Source organism: Fragaria vesca, linkage group LG3, assembly GCF_000184155.1.
Source record: "Fragaria vesca subsp. vesca linkage group LG3, FraVesHawaii_1.0, whole genome shotgun sequence".
Classification (NCBI taxonomy): domain Eukaryota; kingdom Viridiplantae; phylum Streptophyta; class Magnoliopsida; order Rosales; family Rosaceae; genus Fragaria; species Fragaria vesca.
This window is the reverse complement of record NC_020493.1, coordinates 16350167-16369490: the sequence shown is the minus strand read 5'-3', so window position 1 is coordinate 16369490 and position 19324 is coordinate 16350167. Positions and strand designations below refer to the sequence as shown.

At 39.2% G+C, this 19324-nt stretch overlaps 4 protein-coding genes across 4 annotated transcripts; 2 read left to right on the top strand and 2 right to left on the bottom strand.

Annotated features, from left to right (window-relative positions):
• Positions 1-58: 58 nt before the first annotated feature.
• LOC101297337 (tRNA (guanine(37)-N1)-methyltransferase 1-like) lies at positions 59-4897 on the top strand. The gene is made up of 9 exons (XM_004295827.1): positions 59-901; positions 1181-1279; positions 1644-1763; positions 1855-2021; positions 2612-2682; positions 2978-3120; positions 3809-3920; positions 4389-4501; positions 4574-4897. The coding sequence occupies exons 1-9, from the start codon at positions 59-61 to the stop codon at positions 4712-4714; spliced, it is 1809 nt and encodes a 602-aa protein (XP_004295875.1). The 3' UTR covers positions 4715-4897.
• A 947-nt stretch (positions 4898-5844) lies between these two features.
• LOC101313290 lies at positions 5845-9071 on the top strand. Its single transcript, XM_004294430.1, has 3 exons — positions 5845-6734; positions 8062-8108; positions 8397-9071. The coding sequence occupies exons 1-2, from the start codon at positions 5981-5983 to the stop codon at positions 8067-8069; spliced, it is 762 nt and encodes a 253-aa protein (XP_004294478.1). The 5' UTR covers positions 5845-5980; the 3' UTR covers positions 8070-8108; positions 8397-9071.
• Positions 9072-9886: 815 nt separating this feature from the next.
• On the bottom strand, positions 9887-11126 carry LOC101313586. The gene is made up of 2 exons (XM_004294431.1): positions 10420-11126; positions 9887-10319 (listed from the first exon to the last, which is right to left on the bottom strand). The coding sequence occupies exons 1-2, from the start codon at positions 10930-10932 to the stop codon at positions 10089-10091; spliced, it is 744 nt and encodes a 247-aa protein (XP_004294479.1). The 5' UTR covers positions 10933-11126; the 3' UTR covers positions 9887-10088.
• A 1541-nt stretch (positions 11127-12667) lies between these two features.
• LOC101297049 (calcium-binding protein PBP1-like) lies at positions 12668-17343 on the bottom strand. Its single transcript, XM_004295826.1, has 3 exons — positions 16683-17343; positions 12897-12952; positions 12668-12691 (listed from the first exon to the last, which is right to left on the bottom strand). The coding sequence occupies exons 1-3, from the start codon at positions 16990-16992 to the stop codon at positions 12668-12670; spliced, it is 390 nt and encodes a 129-aa protein (XP_004295874.1). The 5' UTR covers positions 16993-17343.
• Positions 17344-19324: the final 1981 nt, after the last annotated feature.

Sequence of the window (19324 nt, the reverse complement as noted above, 5' to 3'; positions counted from 1 at the left end):
TCCGTTATGGGGTGTTGATTTCCCGGGCAAAAACCCAATCAACAAACCCAGAGCGACTATGGTCGCCAACCTCTTCCTCATCAGACCTCACTCTCTTCCCCTCTTCACTCTCCCCTCAAAATTCCTTTTCCCCAATCCACCCTCGCTCCCCAAAAGATTCCCCATCCTCTCCCTCTCCTTCTCCACCCACCCCCAAATCCCAGACCCGGACCTCTCCTATGGACCCTCCCTCCACAAGGGCACCAAGCCCCCACTCCCCATTCCTCTCTCCACCGACCAACCAATCGAAGAAGCCCTAATCGATGAAGAGAGCTTCACTAGGGTTTTCAACATCGCCGCCCTCCGAGTCCCCGCAAAAGACTGTTTTGCCCTCGAGAGCCGCCTCCGGGGCCACCTCCTCAACTGGCCCCGCGTCCGCAACATCGGCCGGGTCCCTGGCGACGAAGTGGAAGACGAAATCGCCGAGCTTCTCGCTAATAATCAAAACGGCGAGGAGGAAGACCAAAACGGCGTCGTTTCGCTGAACCGCCGCGTGTACGGGAAATCCGAGGGCGACGGCGAGCCGCTGAGCCCGGTGCTGTACAGAGAGAAGCTGGCGAAGACGTTTGACTCGCGCGGGTATGTGAATTTTCGGAACCTGGCGAAGATGTCGAGGCCGAACCAGAAGAAGAGGAGGGCGGCGGAGGGAGGTGACGGCGGTGAAGGGAGGAGGAGGAACCGGAAGAGTGAGTTTTCGGTGCTGGAGGTTGTGGAGGATGAAGATGAGGAAGGAGAGGACTTGAAGGGTTTGCTGGGGGATGCGTTTCAGGGGAGGAAGAAATGGAGGGGTTCGACGCGGTTGTTGCTGTTGGATGAAAGGTATGGGGATAAAGGAGTGGAGGAGTTGCCTCGGGCAATCCAGGTTTGTTTCGATAACGATTTGCTTGTATGTTTCATGTATCTGAATCGTGATCCGAAAATGTGAAGCAAAGTTGTGGTGTCTGTTGTAATGTAGCTGCATAATGCTATGGTTTCGTTATGCTTTGAATTAGAGTAATTTAAAGATGTATCATGATCCGAAAATGCGAAGTATGGATAGAGTTAAAAGTCGAAATCTGGCTTTGCATTGAAGCCTTATATTTTCATTGGTTTGTGACGCAGTGATGACTGTGATGTAATGTTTGTTTTATATCCTTTACAGGCAGTGGTGAAGGAAGATACTGGGAAAAGTATGAGGCCGACCATTGAGCTTGTGAGATGCAAATTGACTCTTTTTTATGATTACTGGCAGATGAATGAGGTATTTCAAACAAGGATATCTTAGGTGTGTTTATTTAGTCCATGCTGTCCTTATCTTGCCATTTCTATTTTCTTCAATCTTTGGAAACCTTTCTTCCATCTCATGCGGTACATTATCGTTCTACCAAACCAAGTTGAACTATGAAAACAGATTTAAAAATATCATAACCAATCTGTTTCCTCAATTGAAGGACTCGTTGTGACTTTTCAATCATGCATTGGTTTTTTTTTTATCAGAATTTTTTTTTTGTTTGATCAAGGAGTGATTTTTAGCTTTTTATCAATTAAACATGTACATTGAATAAGCTTGAGGCCAGAGACCTGCTGAACGGTTATATTATCTATGGTTTTAACTGTTATGGCAGATATTGGAGGCATTGCTGCCCGAAGGTATGATTGTTCCTTCAGCCTTTGAAACAGTTGGCCATATTGCCCACCTAAACCTGAGAGATGAACACTTACCTTACAGAAAGTTTATAGCTAAGGTAATCATTCTAGAATATAATTAGCATTTCAATATTATGCTGCACAACAACTATAAATTAATAAGAGAAAATATTTATGTTCAATTTGCAGGTGATTCTTGATAAAAATAAGCCAAAGATTCAGACTGTTGTAAATAAAATCGATGTCATTCAAAATGACTATAGAACAATGCAGCTTGAAGTTTTAGCTGGGAATCATTCGCTTGTGACAAAAGTAGTTGAGAATGGTTTGCGATTTCAGGTTGACCTAGCAACAGTGTATGTTCCTTTGCAAATGGTTTGACCTTTTCTTTTACTAGAGCACAAAACTGATAAGTTTCTGTGTTCATTATGTTACTGTGAGGAAATTTCTGGCTATATTGATACTATAATTTCTTTCTTGACCTCCGTATCTCTATAGTGTATTGTTTTACTTTTTATTTTTATTCTCATAGTAATTGAGTGATCATGGACATTGTCTAGATAATTGGTTCATGATGTTATCACCACCAACTGAGCTCTGACCTCTTGCTTGAGATTCTACACCGAAGTTGTTTTCTTTCAGATTCTAGGGGCAGAGTTTTACTTGGTATTTTGGAGTAATATAGAGTTTTCATGAAATTCACAGAAGTCAATAAAAGGAGGTTTTTTCCAATTTAGATTTGGCTTCTAGTTTACCCTGATGTTTTACAGCGGAATCCTTATCCATTTTCTTTTTGTGTTTTTTGGTTTCTTATGAGAAAGAAAAAAGTGCGCATCTTATGGTCTGTGTTTCAAGTATCCTTATTCCTTATGCTGTTAGCAATAAAGCTGTTGTATATTGAATTGAATGGCTTGTCAAGATCACATTCTTATGTTCTTCAATGCAGGTACTGGAATTCCAGACTTGCAACAGAACGACAAAGGCTTTTGAACAGCTTTACCCGCAATGATGTTGTGTGTATGTGTTCATCTTGGCCTTTACAGTTACATATATGCTGTATCCCTGAAAAATAAAGAAAACTCACTAGCCATATAGCATTCTACACCTATTCCCTACAGAGATAATACTCTAATCATTATGTAGAGCTGTACATTTAGTCAGATGATAATGTGTTAATTAGGGCACTGTTAACGCATAGAAATTAAATTTTGCTTCCTCATCTTCTACAGTTTTAAAGCATCAATTTGAGCTGCCTAGTTTCATGCAGTCGTTTTTTTTTGTTTTTTATTTTTTTTTATTTTGATATTGACAGCTGATGTTTTCTCTGGAGTTGGTCCAATAGCTATCTCTGCAGCAAAGATTGTAAAACGAGTTTATGCCAATGATTTGAATCCCCATGCTGTTGAATATCTGCAAAGAAATTGTGGTCTCAACAAACTCGATAAGAAGGTTAAGGTATGAAAGAACTCATTGCAGTAATATATAATCACCATGCTTTTTTCTGTTTTTGATTGAGAGAGGAATCATGGGAATTGAGAAGTAGACTACTACATAACAGTTATTTCCTCGTAAGAGAGATTACATGAATATCAAACTACAACATATGCTTGATCTGTCAAAAAATCATATATACTTAGCCCAGATGAGTTTTTAACTTGATTAATGAAGCAAGACTTATGACCCTATTTGTAGTGTTGAAAAAGGTTCCAAGTAAAATTCCTTTTGTTGCTTAGAATTCGAGCTGCTATGAATTAGTTGTGATTGATAAAAAGCAGAATAACAAACCCCTTCATTCATAATATTTAGAGTTCATGAGTTTGCTAATTATTATCTGTACGAAATTGTTTCATACTCTCTCTCCTCTGGAGTGTTATTTTTTTTTTTTTAATCCATTGTTGATCTCCCTGGATCAAATCAATCATCTTCATTGTTGTAGTCCTGTGATTTAAGGGGAGACTTTAGCATTGTAGATTACAAAGGCAGTAGCATTCCTTTTTTTTTTTTGGTCTGTAGGCAGTAGCATTCCTAAATCCCATACTACAGTTAATAGTAATTTTTTTTTCTTTGCATTTTTCCAAAGGATGTTTTATGTGAACAAGGAAATGTTTTGCTGCATACTAATTACCTGTCTACTATGGACTAGGTCTTCAATATGGATGGAAGGAGGTTCATAAGAGCCATGTTTGCAAGTGATAAAGCTAAATCTATCACACAAGTGGTGATGAATTTGCCAAAGGATGCTGCAGAGTATCTAGGTAATGTGGACTTCTTCCCTTTTGGTTACAAGTAAATCATCCGTTAATTATTGGTTTGTTGAATGCTCTGTAGTCTATACTTAATCAACATGTAATAAATATTTTTGTTATCAATTAAATTTACAATAGGACTTTATCATGTAATATTGTAGTGTTTAGTAATACAGATAAATTCGGTAGTCATGTAATATGCAGTGTTCACCTTGTTTTTCAGGGATTCATCAAATTTGGGCAAGTTGGGTTAATTTGTTAGTGTTCATTAGACTCTAGTTTTGCCTTATTTACAGAACCCTTTTTCTAGAACATAGGGAAGGGACAACTGAGTTGATGTCAGCTATTTTTCTGCAATGTGTGAAGAGTAGTGACCTGTAAAACCAGTTGGTTGCTAACGACGTTAAACTCAGAGTCTGATTGCTACTGTTACGCATTAATTCAACGAATTGTCTTTGATTATGCCTATATGAACAGATGCATTTCGGGGAATTTTAAGAGATAGATCCAAGGATGAAGAATTTAACTTGCCAATGATCCATGTTTATGGATTCTCCAAAGCTGAAGATCCTGACTTTGACTTCCATCAGGTATGGTGCTGAACACACTCACTTATACTTGTCATCAGTTTTTCACCCCTTCTGTTCTGTAAATCAATGCAGAGAATAAGAATCGCATTGGCAGAAGTGGCAGTAGATGTAGAAATGCGTAGGGTTCGCCTTGTTGCACCAGGAAAATGGATGTTGTGCGCATCATTTATCCTCCCAAAAAATGTAGCTTTTGCAAATCCAGTGGATATATAATATAGATCAAGAGCTGGGGTTCGTGATACCGGATGCCCATATCCTCTAGTGTGGTACATAAATTAGATAGATCATAGATGTATATGGTTCTGTAGTCAGGTGAAGCAAATTTGAGGTATCCACATTCCACACCATACCATTTTGAAAATATTCTATATCACATTGATTTCCATTTCCTGTTTATCCTCCGAGTTCTATAGCTGTGGGCTGTGGGAGCAACTCATCCCTTTCGGCATTTCCTATTCCCTCTATGGTAGTTTCCAGTCAAATTCTTAAACTGCCCTTAAGTAGGGGATTGATACACCCTACCCTCACTCCATTTTCTCTTCATCATTAAGACACAAGCAAATGTGAATAGTGGTTTGAAGAGAAAATTAACATCAACTAAAAATTATTTTGGTATTTTTGCTTGCTTTTTGTCTAACAACCTTTCACAAACTGATCTAGTCAGAACTAATTTTTGCTTGCTTATTTACATACTTTTACTAATGTAAATCATAATCTTAACCGTTCAAAAGTTGAATGAATCAATAAATATCACCTTCGTAAAAAATCAAAGTGAACAAAAATCATTTGTTTAGCCGAATGAATCAAACAAACTGAAGGCTAATCATACTTTCACTAGTACTGTTCATTTGTTTAATGCAATTAGCTAAGTAAACAGTTTTTTTTATATTGATTTTTTGCAGAGATGATCTTTATTGGTTGATCCAACTTTTTAACGGTTAAGATTATGATTTACATTGAAAAAAATATATAAATAAGAAAGGATGCACATGTACATGCTAGTTCACACATAAGTATTTTTCATTTTTTTTTTTTTTTCTTTCACGAATGCAGAACAATAGCTCAGAGTAGGGTGTCACAATCAAGAGATTGGATACTTAAAACCAAGAGTATAATAAACTCCTCAAAACTAGTTAAATTTATGTTACGAGTGCGGTTATCAGGCCTCTAAGACCGCGCTCCTGTACAAATGCAAACACACTGAAACGCACAAAAATGAATTGAAAATACACTGCGTAAAATGAAACTGGGCCGGGGCACACAATCTGAATAGACAACCCGAAGCCAAACCCCAACAAAAAGAGCTGAAAGGGAAGAGGAAAGAAACACCTGTCATTCGGAGTTGAAATTCGGCATATACCCACATTTCTCCTCCACTCTCATCATCACCATTTCTGCGTTTTGTTTAGAAAACCAAAAACCCTCTCTCCACGCTTCTCCCGTCAACTCTCTCTGAAAACCAAACCCTAATCTAAACAAATGAATCACCCACAACCCCAAGACCACGCCGACCCCCAGCTCCCCCAAATCAGAATCCACCACCCCAACTCCCCCCGCCACCACTCCTCCCCTGCCGGCGCCACCCCCACCCCCACCGCCGGCGCCCGCCGCAAGCTCGGCGTCGCCGTCGACCTCTCCGACGAGAGCGCCTACGCCGTCCGCTGGGCCGTCGACCACTACATCCGCCCTGGCGACGCCGTCATCCTCCTCCACGTCAGCCCTACCTCCGTCCTTTTCGGCGCCGACTGGGGCTCCACCGACCTCTCCCTCGCCGCCAACGACGACCTCCTCCTCAACACCTCCTCCCCCAACCACGCCTCCAAGCAGAATCTCGAGCACGATTTCGACGCCTTCACCGCCGCCAAGGCCGGCGATCTCGCCCGCCCCTTGAAGGAGGCTCAGATTCCCTACAAGATCCACATCGTCAAGGACCACGATATGAAGGAGCGGCTCTGCTTGGAGGTCGAGAGGTTAGGGCTCAGCGCGGTCATCATGGGCAGCCGTGGCTTTGGTGCTGTCAAGCGCGGCAGTGATGGTAGGCTTGGCAGTGTCAGCGATTACTGCGTGCATCACTGTGTCTGTCCTGTTGTGGTTGTGCGTTATCCTGAGGATAAGGATGATGACAATGCCGCCGGAGCTAGCGCCGCTCCTGCTGCTGTGGTTGCTGTTAAGGAGGATGAGGAGGAAGAGGCTGTAATCAAGCCTGTCCCTGCCGAGAAACCGCATCTTAAAGGTGAGGGGTTTCGAGACTCATTGGTGGTTTAATTTTGATTCTAATGCCGTTATTTTAGTTATGCTTTTGGTCTATCTTTCATTTAAGTGATCACAATGAAAGTTTTGGTGGTTCTTTTGATTTGGTTAAGTTTGGATGTAACTGGATGGAGCTCGTCATCGTCCTTTTCTTGCAATGTAGATTGAACCGTAAATGTTTACTTTAGCTTGTATATTTTTAGAGCAAAGTTGATTAAGCGAAATTTGATCTTTGCTATGTTAATAAATAAGATGGTGACTATTCTCTGAAAGCATCGTGGAGTTTGTTTAATAAGAAAAGTTCTAATGGATTGACCTTTTTCTTTGCTTGAACGATCCTTCATTGAGATCAAGATGTGCATGGGTTTTAGGAAATGTTACACGGTTATGCATTAGTTTTTGACTTTTGTGCTTTTCCCATAACTTTCTGTTGAATGCAAAAGTGCTGTGCAAGTTATGCCTTTACTAGTTGTGTGGCAGAGTACGTTTTCATGCCGAACTAGGTGTATTTTTTTCACAAATTTTCAGTCATGGATGTTTTTGAATTGAACAGCTTCATAAGGGACCCAAGTATGATTCATGTATCAATATCAGAGAACCTTAGCTGTTTAGGTAGGAGTACAGTTATCATTAACATCCATCACCACTTCCGGTTTCCTAATCCGAGCAGGAGACTTTGTTTTGTCAAGTTTATACTGTGGATTACATACTTTGGATGTTTGGATAAAGCCCCTCATCTAATATAATACTCTGAAAGGAAATTAGAAAACTTACCATGTTTTCTCAAAATGCTCATTCTCATTGCCTTATCCTTTAGCTTTTCCCTTGAGAACATATCTGAAGCTACTTTTCATGGCCACTGAAAGAACATTAAGGTTCCTATAAAAAAAAAAATAATCATATTTCAGGGTATCTATGTCAGAATACCAAAAGTAAGATCCGGAGACAATTTTTCTGTAGTTGTTCACAAGCAATGTGTTATAAGTCTATAACTCTGCCATATCTACTTGGATTCGATTCGATTCGAATTGCAAAAGTTTTGATTAGATTCGGCATGTTGTATTAATTATCGCATATACATGAATGTGCAGTTTACGTAAAAATATGTCTAAACTTAGATAGAAGAACAGATATTTAGTTTCAAAATTGACAAGGGATTTCCGCATTGTATCTAACAAAAAGCTTGTTCCTCAAATCTTTTGGCATATGTTTGCTTGCCCTGGTTTGAAATTTGCCATAAACTTTTATACTGGTCTATATGTTTTTCTTTTGCATATATATGATGTTAATGGTTGTTTGTCTTGTGGCAGATGCTTAGTAGGTCGTCCAAGTAAAAGTTTGATCTTCCCAAGTAAAGGTAAGCATTTTTGTTGTTGTTTGGTTGTTGAAGTGTTGATGCTATCGTGGCTTCCTTATTTTTCGGATAGATTATTTACTTCTATCCTCTTGAATCAATACCTCAGAGACAGTCTCATGCTCACATGAACTTATAGCATCCATACATCCATATCTTTTTTATCCAATTATATTACAGGAAATTTCATCTTCTGTTTCCTGCTTGTTTTAAGTTTTCACCAAATGGTGTTTATCGGTTTTATTTTGTTAGTTGGTTAGAATGTGATCGAGTTTACTTTATATTATGCAGTTTGTGTAGATGTCTGAGTCAACTGGGATTGGATTCTAGTCACTGGATTAGCTGACATGTAGAGGAGTCAGTCCAGACTGGTGCTGCTAGCTTGCTCTTTCTCGTCCCGCCTGACCTCCCAAACTACTTTGTCATCTGCCGTAGTGACTTTGGGAGGGATTGGAGTCGGTATTTGTATGGTTAATGAATGAGATTTCTGGAATTCAGTGAGGCGTATGAAACTCTGTTTGTCTACTGTATGTGTGATCTTACTCGTTTTCAATTTCAAGGTTGTGCTTTGTTGTTGTTGCCAGTAATACACATGTTATCTTGAATCTGCATTGTTATACATGGATTTGTGGACATACCCTTGCTACCCCTAACACTATCCTGGGATGTTCTTGCTTTTGGTACATGTTCGGTCTATCCCTTTGTTTCTTTGTGGTTCGCCACCTACCCTTCTCATGTGCGGGGGTGTTTAGGACTGTGTTTAGTTCGACTTCATCGAAATAATCAAATCCAGATGACAATATTAATGCTGGCTTATAGTTGAGTCTTAATACCCTAGTTACTAGTTCTGTTACAGAACTCGGTCTTTTGTTTTGAGAGAGTCATTGGATACGGTAATATGGAGATGCGCCAAATGGCTATATTCCAAAAGGCGTGTATTTATCCACAGGGTTTGTTTTTGTGTACAAAATTCATGAACCTTCTAAGGCGATCAACATCATTGTACCCCTAATTTCAAACCTTGTGATGGTCACAGCCTCACAGGATAAGAAATTGTCTGTTAGTGAATAGTGTTGTATATGCTCGTGGCTTAACAATATGCCCTGGTGTCGGTGAGCTTTGGATTGGATGAGATGGAATCAAAGTAACGAGACAGGATAGGGTAATAATATACATACCAACTCTCGTATTATAGAAATAGCATTCAGACTATGGGTTTGGTTTTAACCACTGTTCTAGATGGTACAGCTTAGCTTATCTTCTACTCTTTTCCAATGTTGGTTCTGCATCAAGCATGTTACTCACAAGAACAAGATAGCAACTAGTCACCGTTACAGAACAAGAAAGTATATCCACCTAAAATATGAGGCAATTTCCGGCACAATTTAAGTCAAAATGAGACCTAGAAAACAAAACATTTCTATTAACACCATTCCTTATTCAATTTACAGTTACCATGACTATTTGATATTACTTATAGTTATAGAATTCAAATAATTAAGCTCAAGAATGACTAGCTGTTATATAACAAAAAAGAAACATAGTTTTGACACCATATATTCAGTATACAGATCCCATCATAACACGCAGACATTCAACCAAGAAAAATAGGTTAGGTTAATGTAATGCAAACCAGCACCACTATAATCTCAGATGCCACCGTTATAGTTTGACCTAACCTTACAAAATAGAGAAAATATTTTGTAACTAAAAGATTTCCCTCGAACTCGATCTCTAACATCATACTATATAGTCTATATTTGACCAGAGACAAAATGAAGGCAGGAAAGAAAGTTGTACTTGATTTCTAAATGAAGAACACATTATCAATCTAAGTAAAAGGCGTGGAAAGTTTTTGACCACAAAGAGAAGTAAAGCATCTTTCTCTGTTCATATGAATGACGCGGTTAACTGAATATGTGGTTATAGCTATGGACAACATCAACAATAAAGCTAATTGATACTAATTATATATCAATGGCTTCACTCATCTCTGCTAAGTTTGCAAATCCTAAGAACCGCGGCGGATGCATGACCGCCACCGTGGATCACTTCGTTTTCCAGCCTCTGAATAGAGCTCACGATCGCCGTTGCTCTCCACTCCGATTCACCGCCATCATCTCCGTCACCATTGCTCTCTTCACCTAGTTTCGGTCGTTTCAACGGTCTTAATGAACCACCAAACGACGCCGTCCCGTCAAACCCTACCTCATCCTGCATAGTTAATCTGAAACATTTAGTTTCATGCATAAAAATGTTACAAATTAATCAAAAGAAAAAAGAACGAAAATAAGAAGAAGAATATGATTCATACATCAGAACAATCCAAATCTACATTCTCTCGTAGTCGCTTCGTCGACACCGAAACCTCGGCTTCACTATCCGAACCACTCGCCGCTGGTGGAAGCTGTTCCGGCGAGTAACAGCACGACCATGGAACCACCTGGTTCTCATCCTCCTCATCATCATCCTCAACATCCTCATCTACTTCATCTTCTTCATCATCATCATAATCTTCTTCTCCTTCTTCTCCTTCTTCTTTTTCTTCATTATCTGCCTCGCTTTCTTGCTCCTCGTTCACCTCAATCTTACTCCTCCTTCCCACGCAACTCTCACAGACCGACACCGTCGGCGTCAGCTTGGCTCCGCAACTCGTCCACGGCGTCTTCAACTGGCACACGTGGCAGAGCAGCACTCTCGGATGCTTCGCCACCAGAAAGTTAGCTCCGTGAACTTTCCCGTCGCAGTCCCAGCATAAACTCGCCCTGTCCGCCTCGCAGTACATCCGAGCTCTCACTCCACACAGCTCGCACGCCTTCATCTTCATCCCCCTAGCTAGCTAGCTTTCTCCCCCAGTCTCCCACACCACAATATATACACACTAGTTTACGAAAACAACCCTGGGAGCTCCTTACGTGCTTGGAAGGTGTTAGGGATACTTCGGTCAATTTATAACGGCCGAGAGAAACTGGAAAATATCTCTACGTACCAATTCAGAAGGCGTTTAGCTTCCTTGTTTACGAGTTCGGCGGCAGCCCCGTATCTTTTATACCCTGCTCACACGTCCACGTCGCTCAATCCAGTTCCACCAATAACTCACAGATGTGTCACGTGCCTCTCACGTGACTCTGACTTTCGACTCGCGGTGGCGAGATGCGGTTGGTCGCTGACAGCGATGTAGGTGACTACGCAAAACAGAGGATTCGTTAAAACCGCAGCTACGAAACCAGGAGCTCCCGGAGAGCGACACGTGTCTCCCCGTTTATGGAGCGCGGGGAAAGTGTGCATTTCACTGTGTCTGGATTCTGTGACGACGTGGCATGCTGCGGTTCGAGTCTGGTCCTACGTGGAGGGTTTTGGGCCACAAGGGACTTGGCGGCCACGTGACTCGCTGGTGGGCTTTCGTTAATGGGCCCTAGTGGGAAGAGATTATGATCCATGCATTGGCTTTCGGCTGGGAATGAGTAATATGATTTCTTTGCCTTATTCTTTTTTAAAAAGAAATCCATTTTATCTTGGGCAGATAACATTATTGATTTATCAGCCAATAAAGAAATGGGGGACATAATATTTGGGCCCGGGAGGTTATGGGCAGGGTCGTTGGTGGTATGGTGGCCATGTGTTAGGCACATATTGTTGGGATGGATTTATTCGAGTATCAAGTTCACTGCTGTGTTTATCTGGTTAGTTATTAATTAAGAGAATCATGATAATCATTCATGGTTAAATTTATATTTAAAGATTAAATTTTTTATTTTTATACTTCAAAATAATTTTCTCTACCATTAAATTTACATCTAAAGATGACTGACCATAAATCTCTTGGTTAATTACTGACCAGATGATCATGACTCTTATGCTTGATACCTAACTTGCAATGTTGATAAGAGTAAGAAAAATTGCTTATACAATGTATTAGCTATAACATTCTAAAAGGACGATGGTTCAATGAAGAGCTACCCCATTTCGTGTATTGACTTGATCTTGAGCTACACCGTTGTGAAAAGTTGGTCTATTTTTTTTTTGGAAGGTAATGATTTGTCAATCTCATGATCGAGGTTGGAATGGTCGACACAGGTGGCATATTTATACGGTTCCATGGGAGGAAATTTTGTATGCTGGGCCTGAGGTTGATAGAGATCAAGTTGAATTGTGGAAAACAGCTAGTGGTATTGGAAATGTATGGAAGATGGATATATAGCTGGAGTTCTTGTGGCGGAGAGTACGTGATGGAAGATATATAGGAGGTTCTCTGCATCAAGACACATAATGGAAGGTGCATGCTCTTTTGCTTTTTTATTTTTTTTGAGCTTAAATCACAATCCAGAGCAGTATGGAGTAGGGGCCAAATGGGGCATGCACGACTAGAATGATCGATCGATGCAGGAATGAGGTCCACCGACTCCACGTCTCCACCCTAGCTAGCTAGCTACTGAAGCCTCCGAACATATATTGATTCTCAATCTAATGATCCAAATTAGGGACATATATATAGTATATATTTATGTCTTCTGTCTATATTATGCAGACAAAATGTTCAAATTCTCTCTCTTCTAGTTGGTTTATTTTTTTCGGATCCGATTTCTCTAAAGTAAACAAATAATAAAGTTAATAAAATTCATAAAATTCAGGCTTTTTATATAATCTGATGGTTTCAAACATGATACAACATTCTCAAATTAATTTACTCTAAACCATGGTTAACTTAGATTAAGTGTCTATTTTATGTTATTAATTAAATGGATTCAATGTCGTTAACAAAAAAACAAAACAAAAATTCACGCCTCTTACCAAGAGCCATAGCCAATGGATCGACATAACAAGCCATCTGCTAAGTTGAAGGATGTCTAGTCATTCATGGGAACAATCTTGTATTCATCTTTCACTAGTCTTGCAATTCCAAAATCAGTAACCAAAACTGTATTGTTATCATCTAGTAGAATATTGTTGTTATGAGATCATAATGTACAAACTTTTGATTGTTTAGTTTGAGAGGATTTCATTTATTCAAACACATAATCGATATTCAGATCATGGGGTATGCAGATTGTTGCTAAACTATGAAATTAGTTGTTTATTTTTTTGTTTTCAATAAAATGACACACTGAATTTCCCATTCTTTCATACTTCAATACTCCATATAAACCTAGTGCAACAATACTTTAGCTTCATGAAACTTGTGTTAGCAACTGAAAATAATTACATGGCATGATCGATGGTGGATTAAATAAATATGTGTTCCTTATTAAGATTATATTTGGTGAGTCCCCTCCCTCTTATTCCTTGCTTGTGTTTCACTGCTCGTCATTAAATCATAATTGTAACCTCCTAATTTTTATTTTTATTTTCTTTTTGTTAACTACATTGAACCCATTCAATTAAAAAATAAATATAAAAAGACACTTAACTCAAGTTTAAACCATGGTTTTATACTAAATTAAATAAAGAGTGATGTGTCATGTTTGAAAGCCTTAGATTAGATAAAGAGTTTGAATTTTATGAACTTTACTAACTTCACCGTTTGTTCACTTTAGAGGAGCCAAATCCATTCTTTTCATAGTTTACTTAATTTGTTTCTACCCGCTCGCAGCTCCACGTTCAGTTGTGAAGAAAAAAATTGAAGACATCCTGTAAGGACTAGGTAAACCCCGGCCCGCGTTGCTGCAGGCTAGGAATACCTATCAACAACTGTTGGTTTAGTGGTTGTACAAAATCAGATTAACAATAGAACGTTACAATTGGGGCATAGTTCAGCGTAACCATGTTGTGTTCAAGAAAGTTGGGACTTGGGAGCATTGCCTCGTATCCAGACTGCAATTTCTTCCAAGACCACCAATTTAAAGCAAGCTGCATGTATAAATGTATAATGTATATTCTTTATCAATATTACCACGTCCTCCCCCCTTGCCAAAATTCCCCGGCTCCACCAATTCTACCTATTCCACCGTCTATGCCACCACCAGCTCGCAGCTTTTCTTACAACTTTATCATCTTCAAAATTGGATCTCGAAAGGAATGGAACTGGGAACAAGTGAAATTAAGGGGAGCTGATCGGAACTATGCGGACCTTGGATCGAAATTTAATTTTCTATGAGCCGAAAGGTTATCTCTTCAGTTGCTACCAAAGCATAGGGAGGAGATTCTCAGGAGAAAGCTCTGTTGAGAGAGAGGCAAAGAAAAAGAGCTGCGTCAATCACTCAATCTCAAGTCTCGTTATTGGTCTGAAAGCAATGGCATGAACGTAAATAAAACACAATGGCATGATTGTAAATTAATCGCAGTTAGGGGCAACACAATCATGAATTCCGTCAGCGGAATGAACAATACTATTCCCTTGATGCTATGTCCTAAAGAAATTATTTTAATTATCTCGTTCATGCGTCTGTTTAATAACATTAAGTGATATGATAACCCCAAATTAAATTGATTTTCACTTGAGATAATTTTAAAGGTTTATCTAGCTAGCTTAACAATAAATGAACAGTTCTGATCGTGAACTTTGACACTATGTTGTAATCTAAAATTTTCACGTGATCAATATGGATGCTCCCTTAATTATCACTCACTTTTCCGGCCGGCCATCTGACATAGATCAACATGCTTGATCTCTTCTCGGAACCTAACAAAAGTGTACCTACTATCTTAAATATTATAATTTGCTTTATTTATGATAACCCTTATCCTGATGCGAATGGATCTTCCACCTTGTACATGCATGTACTTGAGTACGTACCTATGTCATGATGAACGTTCGACCAAGATGAAAACTGGTAATTTACAACGAGACTACGAGAGTGATAGGTAAATTGATCATGATCAGTACGTAACCTTATTTAATAGAGCTTGTAAGTTTGTAAGGTACTGATCGAAAGAGAGTACAAACGAAAGTGATAACAACTAAATAAACTAAACGAAGGTAGGGTAGCAAGCAGAAGAGGAGATACATGGCATGGAAGGCAGGAGAGGCCAAAAGGCAGCCCAGAAGACCGTGACAGCATCATTATTACTTACGAGAGAGGGAGGGAGCTTCTTCCCACACTCTAGCTTCCAGGTTTAAGTTAACGATCGAATCGATTGAGTTTCTAAATTAATCAACGCTGCAATTAATAGTTATATGCTTGCCAGTATCAAAGGGTAACTATTAAACTTGCAGTCCTCCCCAACCAGATTGCAAATTTGCAAAAATTACTAAGAAAACACACCTTAATTCGGAGACCTGGGAAAAGAGGTTCGTATACGTGCCAGCATGAGAAGTCCGGGTGTCATATCGACCAAGTACTAAAGCGTCTGCACGACCAGAGAGGCTTCCTGCATGCAATTGGCAAGGAGATTATAAGTAAAGAGTTTTCTACCACGAGCAACTTTCAGGTGGACGTAACAAGGACGACCAGATCGACAGTGTGATATTGAAGCAGGGTTATCCATGATCACCAAATATAATGTAAGCCAAAGAAAGAGCTGTTTCTTAAGAACTAGCTAGCTAGCAGGGACAGAACCAGGAATGAAAATCGGGGTAGGCTACATTTGCCTTATGCTATGAACTAAAATTATTTAGTAAAAGAAATTGGCAGTATTTTTTTGTTTTGTTTTGTTTTGTTTTGTTTTTTTGTTTTTGTTTTTGAGAATAAGAATCAAGTCTGAGTATATCTATGTTGAGCAAACTGATAAGCAGCCATTAGATGAATAGCAGTAGAGGTTGAGACTAGGACAGTATCTCAACCCAATTTGATTATGCCCTCAACAAAAATTGATAAGCAGCCATTAGATGAATAGCAGCAAACTAAAGTTGTGGAGGCGCGCTACAAAACGAGCTATTTCAAAATTGGTCTTCTTGAGCTTCTTGAAAGAGGAAGGAAGTCTTGGAGGTGAGGGCTTTGAATAGAGGAGACGAGTTTGGAAAATTGGTTCTGTCCGCAATCTGGTTCGGTAAATTAGATAGTTGAAATATTGAAGGATTCTGCAGGCTTTTTTCTTTTTGTGAGATTGCCGAGTTTTGATTCTGATTGAGGAAATCTATGCGGGAAAGAAAGAGATAGATTGATTTTCTGCATTTCATCTAATAAGGAGGAGAGAACGTACATAAAGGAAAGAAGAACAGAAGAGAGAGAAATCGATGAACAGAAGAAAATATGTCTTACAAGACGGTGATACCAAATGGAACTGATGAATTTAAAATGGTTTCATTATGATCGGATTGCTGCCTTTCATGACCTTAATTTGAAGGTTTTGAGCTACAGTAAGATCATGTTCATCAACTCATGAATATACTGAAGGAAATTAATATGTAAGTCAGAACTTTTAGATGATAAACAGATTAATTTATTGACAACAATATATTAAGAAGATGTTGTATTGTAGAAATGATCGATGATCTTCCATTATTAGCAGAGAAAGATGAACAGTTGGATTATTATTGATCGAAGTTATTAATAAAAAAGAACGTACAAGAAAGAAGACGCTGAAAACTTATAGCATATCATTGAAACCCTACATGTATCTGATCATTTACATGATGATGAGGACGATCAACATTATTCTCCATCCAAACCTGCTTATTTGGTCCTGCATCCATCAGACCTGGACTTAACCTAAACATAAGAATGCAAAACTCCAACTGGCTGAGAGCCCCGTCTCCATCGAGATCACCTTCCATCAACATCCACACAAGCTCATCGTCCCCCATGTCATGAATCCCCAGCAACAGGCTGTTCCGCTTCAAGCTTTCGAACGTGATCAGCCCTTTCTCCGCGTCCATCAGCATCCGAAACCCGCTGCACAGCTCGGCGAGGAACGCTTCTTCTCCGAGACGCAGGATCATGGACGGGAAGTAGTCCACGAACTCAACTGCTGCATTATTCATGTGATGGTGATCTAGTACTGTGGCCATCGGTTTCCAACTTATGAAACTTGAGAGATGAAGAATATGGGAGTGTGAGTAGGGCTATTTAACAACCGAGGAATGAGGAGGAGGCCAAACAGTGGTGAGGTACGGATCGCAAGAAAGCAAAAGAAAAAATAATTGCTGGTGAGTTTCTTGCTTCAACTGTTAGCCATATGTTGTAAGTTGCAGTTTCGTTTCTTTTTCTTCGGTTCAGTGATGGCTTTCTCTTCTCCTTCCTGGAAGCTGCTGCACGGGATCTTCATGATTCTCTTATATATGCAGTTGTATATAGGCGATATAGGCGATAGCAAGCAGAAATAGATTAACTTGGCTCAGTAGTTTAATTAGTACAGGAAATTACAGATTATTAACTGCATGCACCAAATTAATTTGCTTTGAACTTTAATTGTACGTTTTCTCCGGTAAGTGAGAACTTCTGTTTAACAAAATCTTACATATCATTTGCCTGAACTCATAACCTTGATTTATCAATTCAGATATCCAACTAATCAGAAGATCGCTCACCAACGACACTCTATCTGAACGAGCTTATACAAGATCTTGTTCCATTTACATTAACGTTGGAATTCAAATTTTAAGGTTATTGAGAGGTTTTGAAGTTCGTCAGTGACTGGGTGGGACTTCAAAGTTTTCCTGGTAGGCCAAATTTTGACAATGATCGATCTTCAGAATTAGAATTGTTACCCCTGTGACTCTGTGAGCTTGTCACTCGGTCTCGAAGAAATTATTCAAAGTTAAATTTTTGATGGTACGTGTTGTCACTGATTTGGTTGTATACATCAGTCGAACAAAGTAGGAAATTTCAATGCAACTTCCTTCATCTTTCCCTCATTAAAGCAAAGCCAATGTCGCTATAACATTTTACATGAGTGCTACTGTACTGGACATTAATTTAGACGATGACGTAGTTTCATCAAATTCGACCTTGATAAGTTCACTCCAATTAATGTCGGTCGTGCACTCAAATCATAGTGATCTTATTTATTCCAAGTATAGGAATTGAGTGATTTCTACTTATCGCTACTTGCTCGTCTTTTTTAAGGTCAGTCATGATCACAAATTACAAACACAAGAACTTGTTGTTAATCATAGCACAAGACGAAAATATAGCAATAATCCTTGTCTAAACCTGTGTACGAATAAATTCATTTGAAATGAGCTGTGATTGTTTGAAATGACCGACATAAGTCATAGATTCAGGGCATGTTTACTAACCTGGAATGGAATTGAGAGTGGTGTAATTGATTCCATAGTGGGTGAATTCCGGTGTTTACTAACATATCAAAGTATTGGAATAGATGTGGGTCCCACTTGCTTATCAGGAATTGATTCCTGATGAAACCCCTTATTCGATACCCAAAGGAGGAGATGGGTATCAGAATCAAGGTAATGGAATCAACTTTTTCTCTCCAAAATATCCTCACATAATTATAATATTCTAATTACCTAACCTAATATATATATATATATATATATATTATTTTAGGGGTATTTTCAATTCATTTCTTGTAGGGGTATTTTAGTAATCAAACTAGTTTTAATTCTGATTCCATATGGTAAGTAAACAACATCAATCATAATTATTTTCATTCATGTTTTGATTCCTTATGGTAAGTAAACAATAGAATGGTATGAAATATTTTAATACCGATTGTTGTTGATACCGATTCATAATAATTTGCATTCCAAATTAGTAAACGTACCCTCAAATCTTATTATCTTTTAGAATGAGTGTAGAGATAATTGTGTGGGGTTTGGTTTTGCTCTGTTAAAACAGGGAGGGCAAAAACTGGAAGACACGAGTAGTACCATACTCCAGACAGAGACGTTCACAGAGGGGTAGTTATGTAATTTCAGGACGTCACGGTAACTGCTTGATTTTACTGCAAGACATAAGGGCAGAACCGAGATTTTGGCCGTCATCGATCCCCAAAATGCGTCTCTAAACCTTCGTCCTCCTACTAGTTGGATGGATTTGATAACAGACCTTTATCCTCCCCAAATTGCATACGCAGCTCGTTGCCGAGAGAGAAGAGTCGAATCATTTCTTAAGGATTTGAAGATACAGTCCGGAGACTTAATCGAAAATCCAGAGAGTTTAGCAACGAATCTCATCGCGGGGAGATCAGAGTCGTATCCAATCACTGGTAGCCATCTCCGGAAACCCAGTACAATCTGATTCAGGTTCCTTCTCTTTCCAAATATTAGAATTGCGCAAGCTCCATATTCGCTAAAAGTGTTTGTCCCCTGATTTTGCTAGCGTATTTCTCCAAAACACTGAAAGCTAGACTAAACAAATTATAATCGAGAATTGCCA

Bases quoted from the DNA above. Each gene is read 5' to 3' on its own strand.
- LOC101313586 (XM_004294431.1), bottom strand. From the start codon at position 10,932: ATGAAGATGAAGGCGTGCGAGCTGTGTGGAGTGAGAGCTCGGATGTAC. The intron at 10,320-10,419 runs GTATGAATCATA...TTAACTATGCAG, and splicing joins TAGATTTGGATTGTTCTGAT to GATGAGGTAGGGTTTGACGG.
- LOC101313290 (XM_004294430.1), top strand. From the start codon at position 5,981: ATGAATCACCCACAACCCCAAGACCACGCCGACCCCCAGCTCCCCCAA.
- LOC101297049 (XM_004295826.1), bottom strand. From the start codon at position 16,992: ATGGCCACAGTACTAGATCACCATCACATGAATAATGCAGCAGTTGAG. The intron at 12,953-16,682 runs GTCTGATGGATG...ATGAATGACTAG, and splicing joins TATGTTTAGGTTAAGTCCAG to ACATCCTTCAACTTAGCAGA. The intron at 12,692-12,896 runs GTAAGAGGCGTG...TGTTTACTTTAG, and splicing joins TCCATTGGCTATGGCTCTTG to AGAAATCGGATCCGAAAAAA.
- LOC101297337 (XM_004295827.1), top strand. From the start codon at position 59: ATGGTCGCCAACCTCTTCCTCATCAGACCTCACTCTCTTCCCCTCTTC. The intron at 1,764-1,854 runs GTAATCATTCTA...TTCAATTTGCAG, and splicing joins ACAGAAAGTTTATAGCTAAG to GTGATTCTTGATAAAAATAA. The intron at 2,683-2,977 runs GTATGTGTTCAT...TGATATTGACAG, and splicing joins TACCCGCAATGATGTTGTGT to CTGATGTTTTCTCTGGAGTT.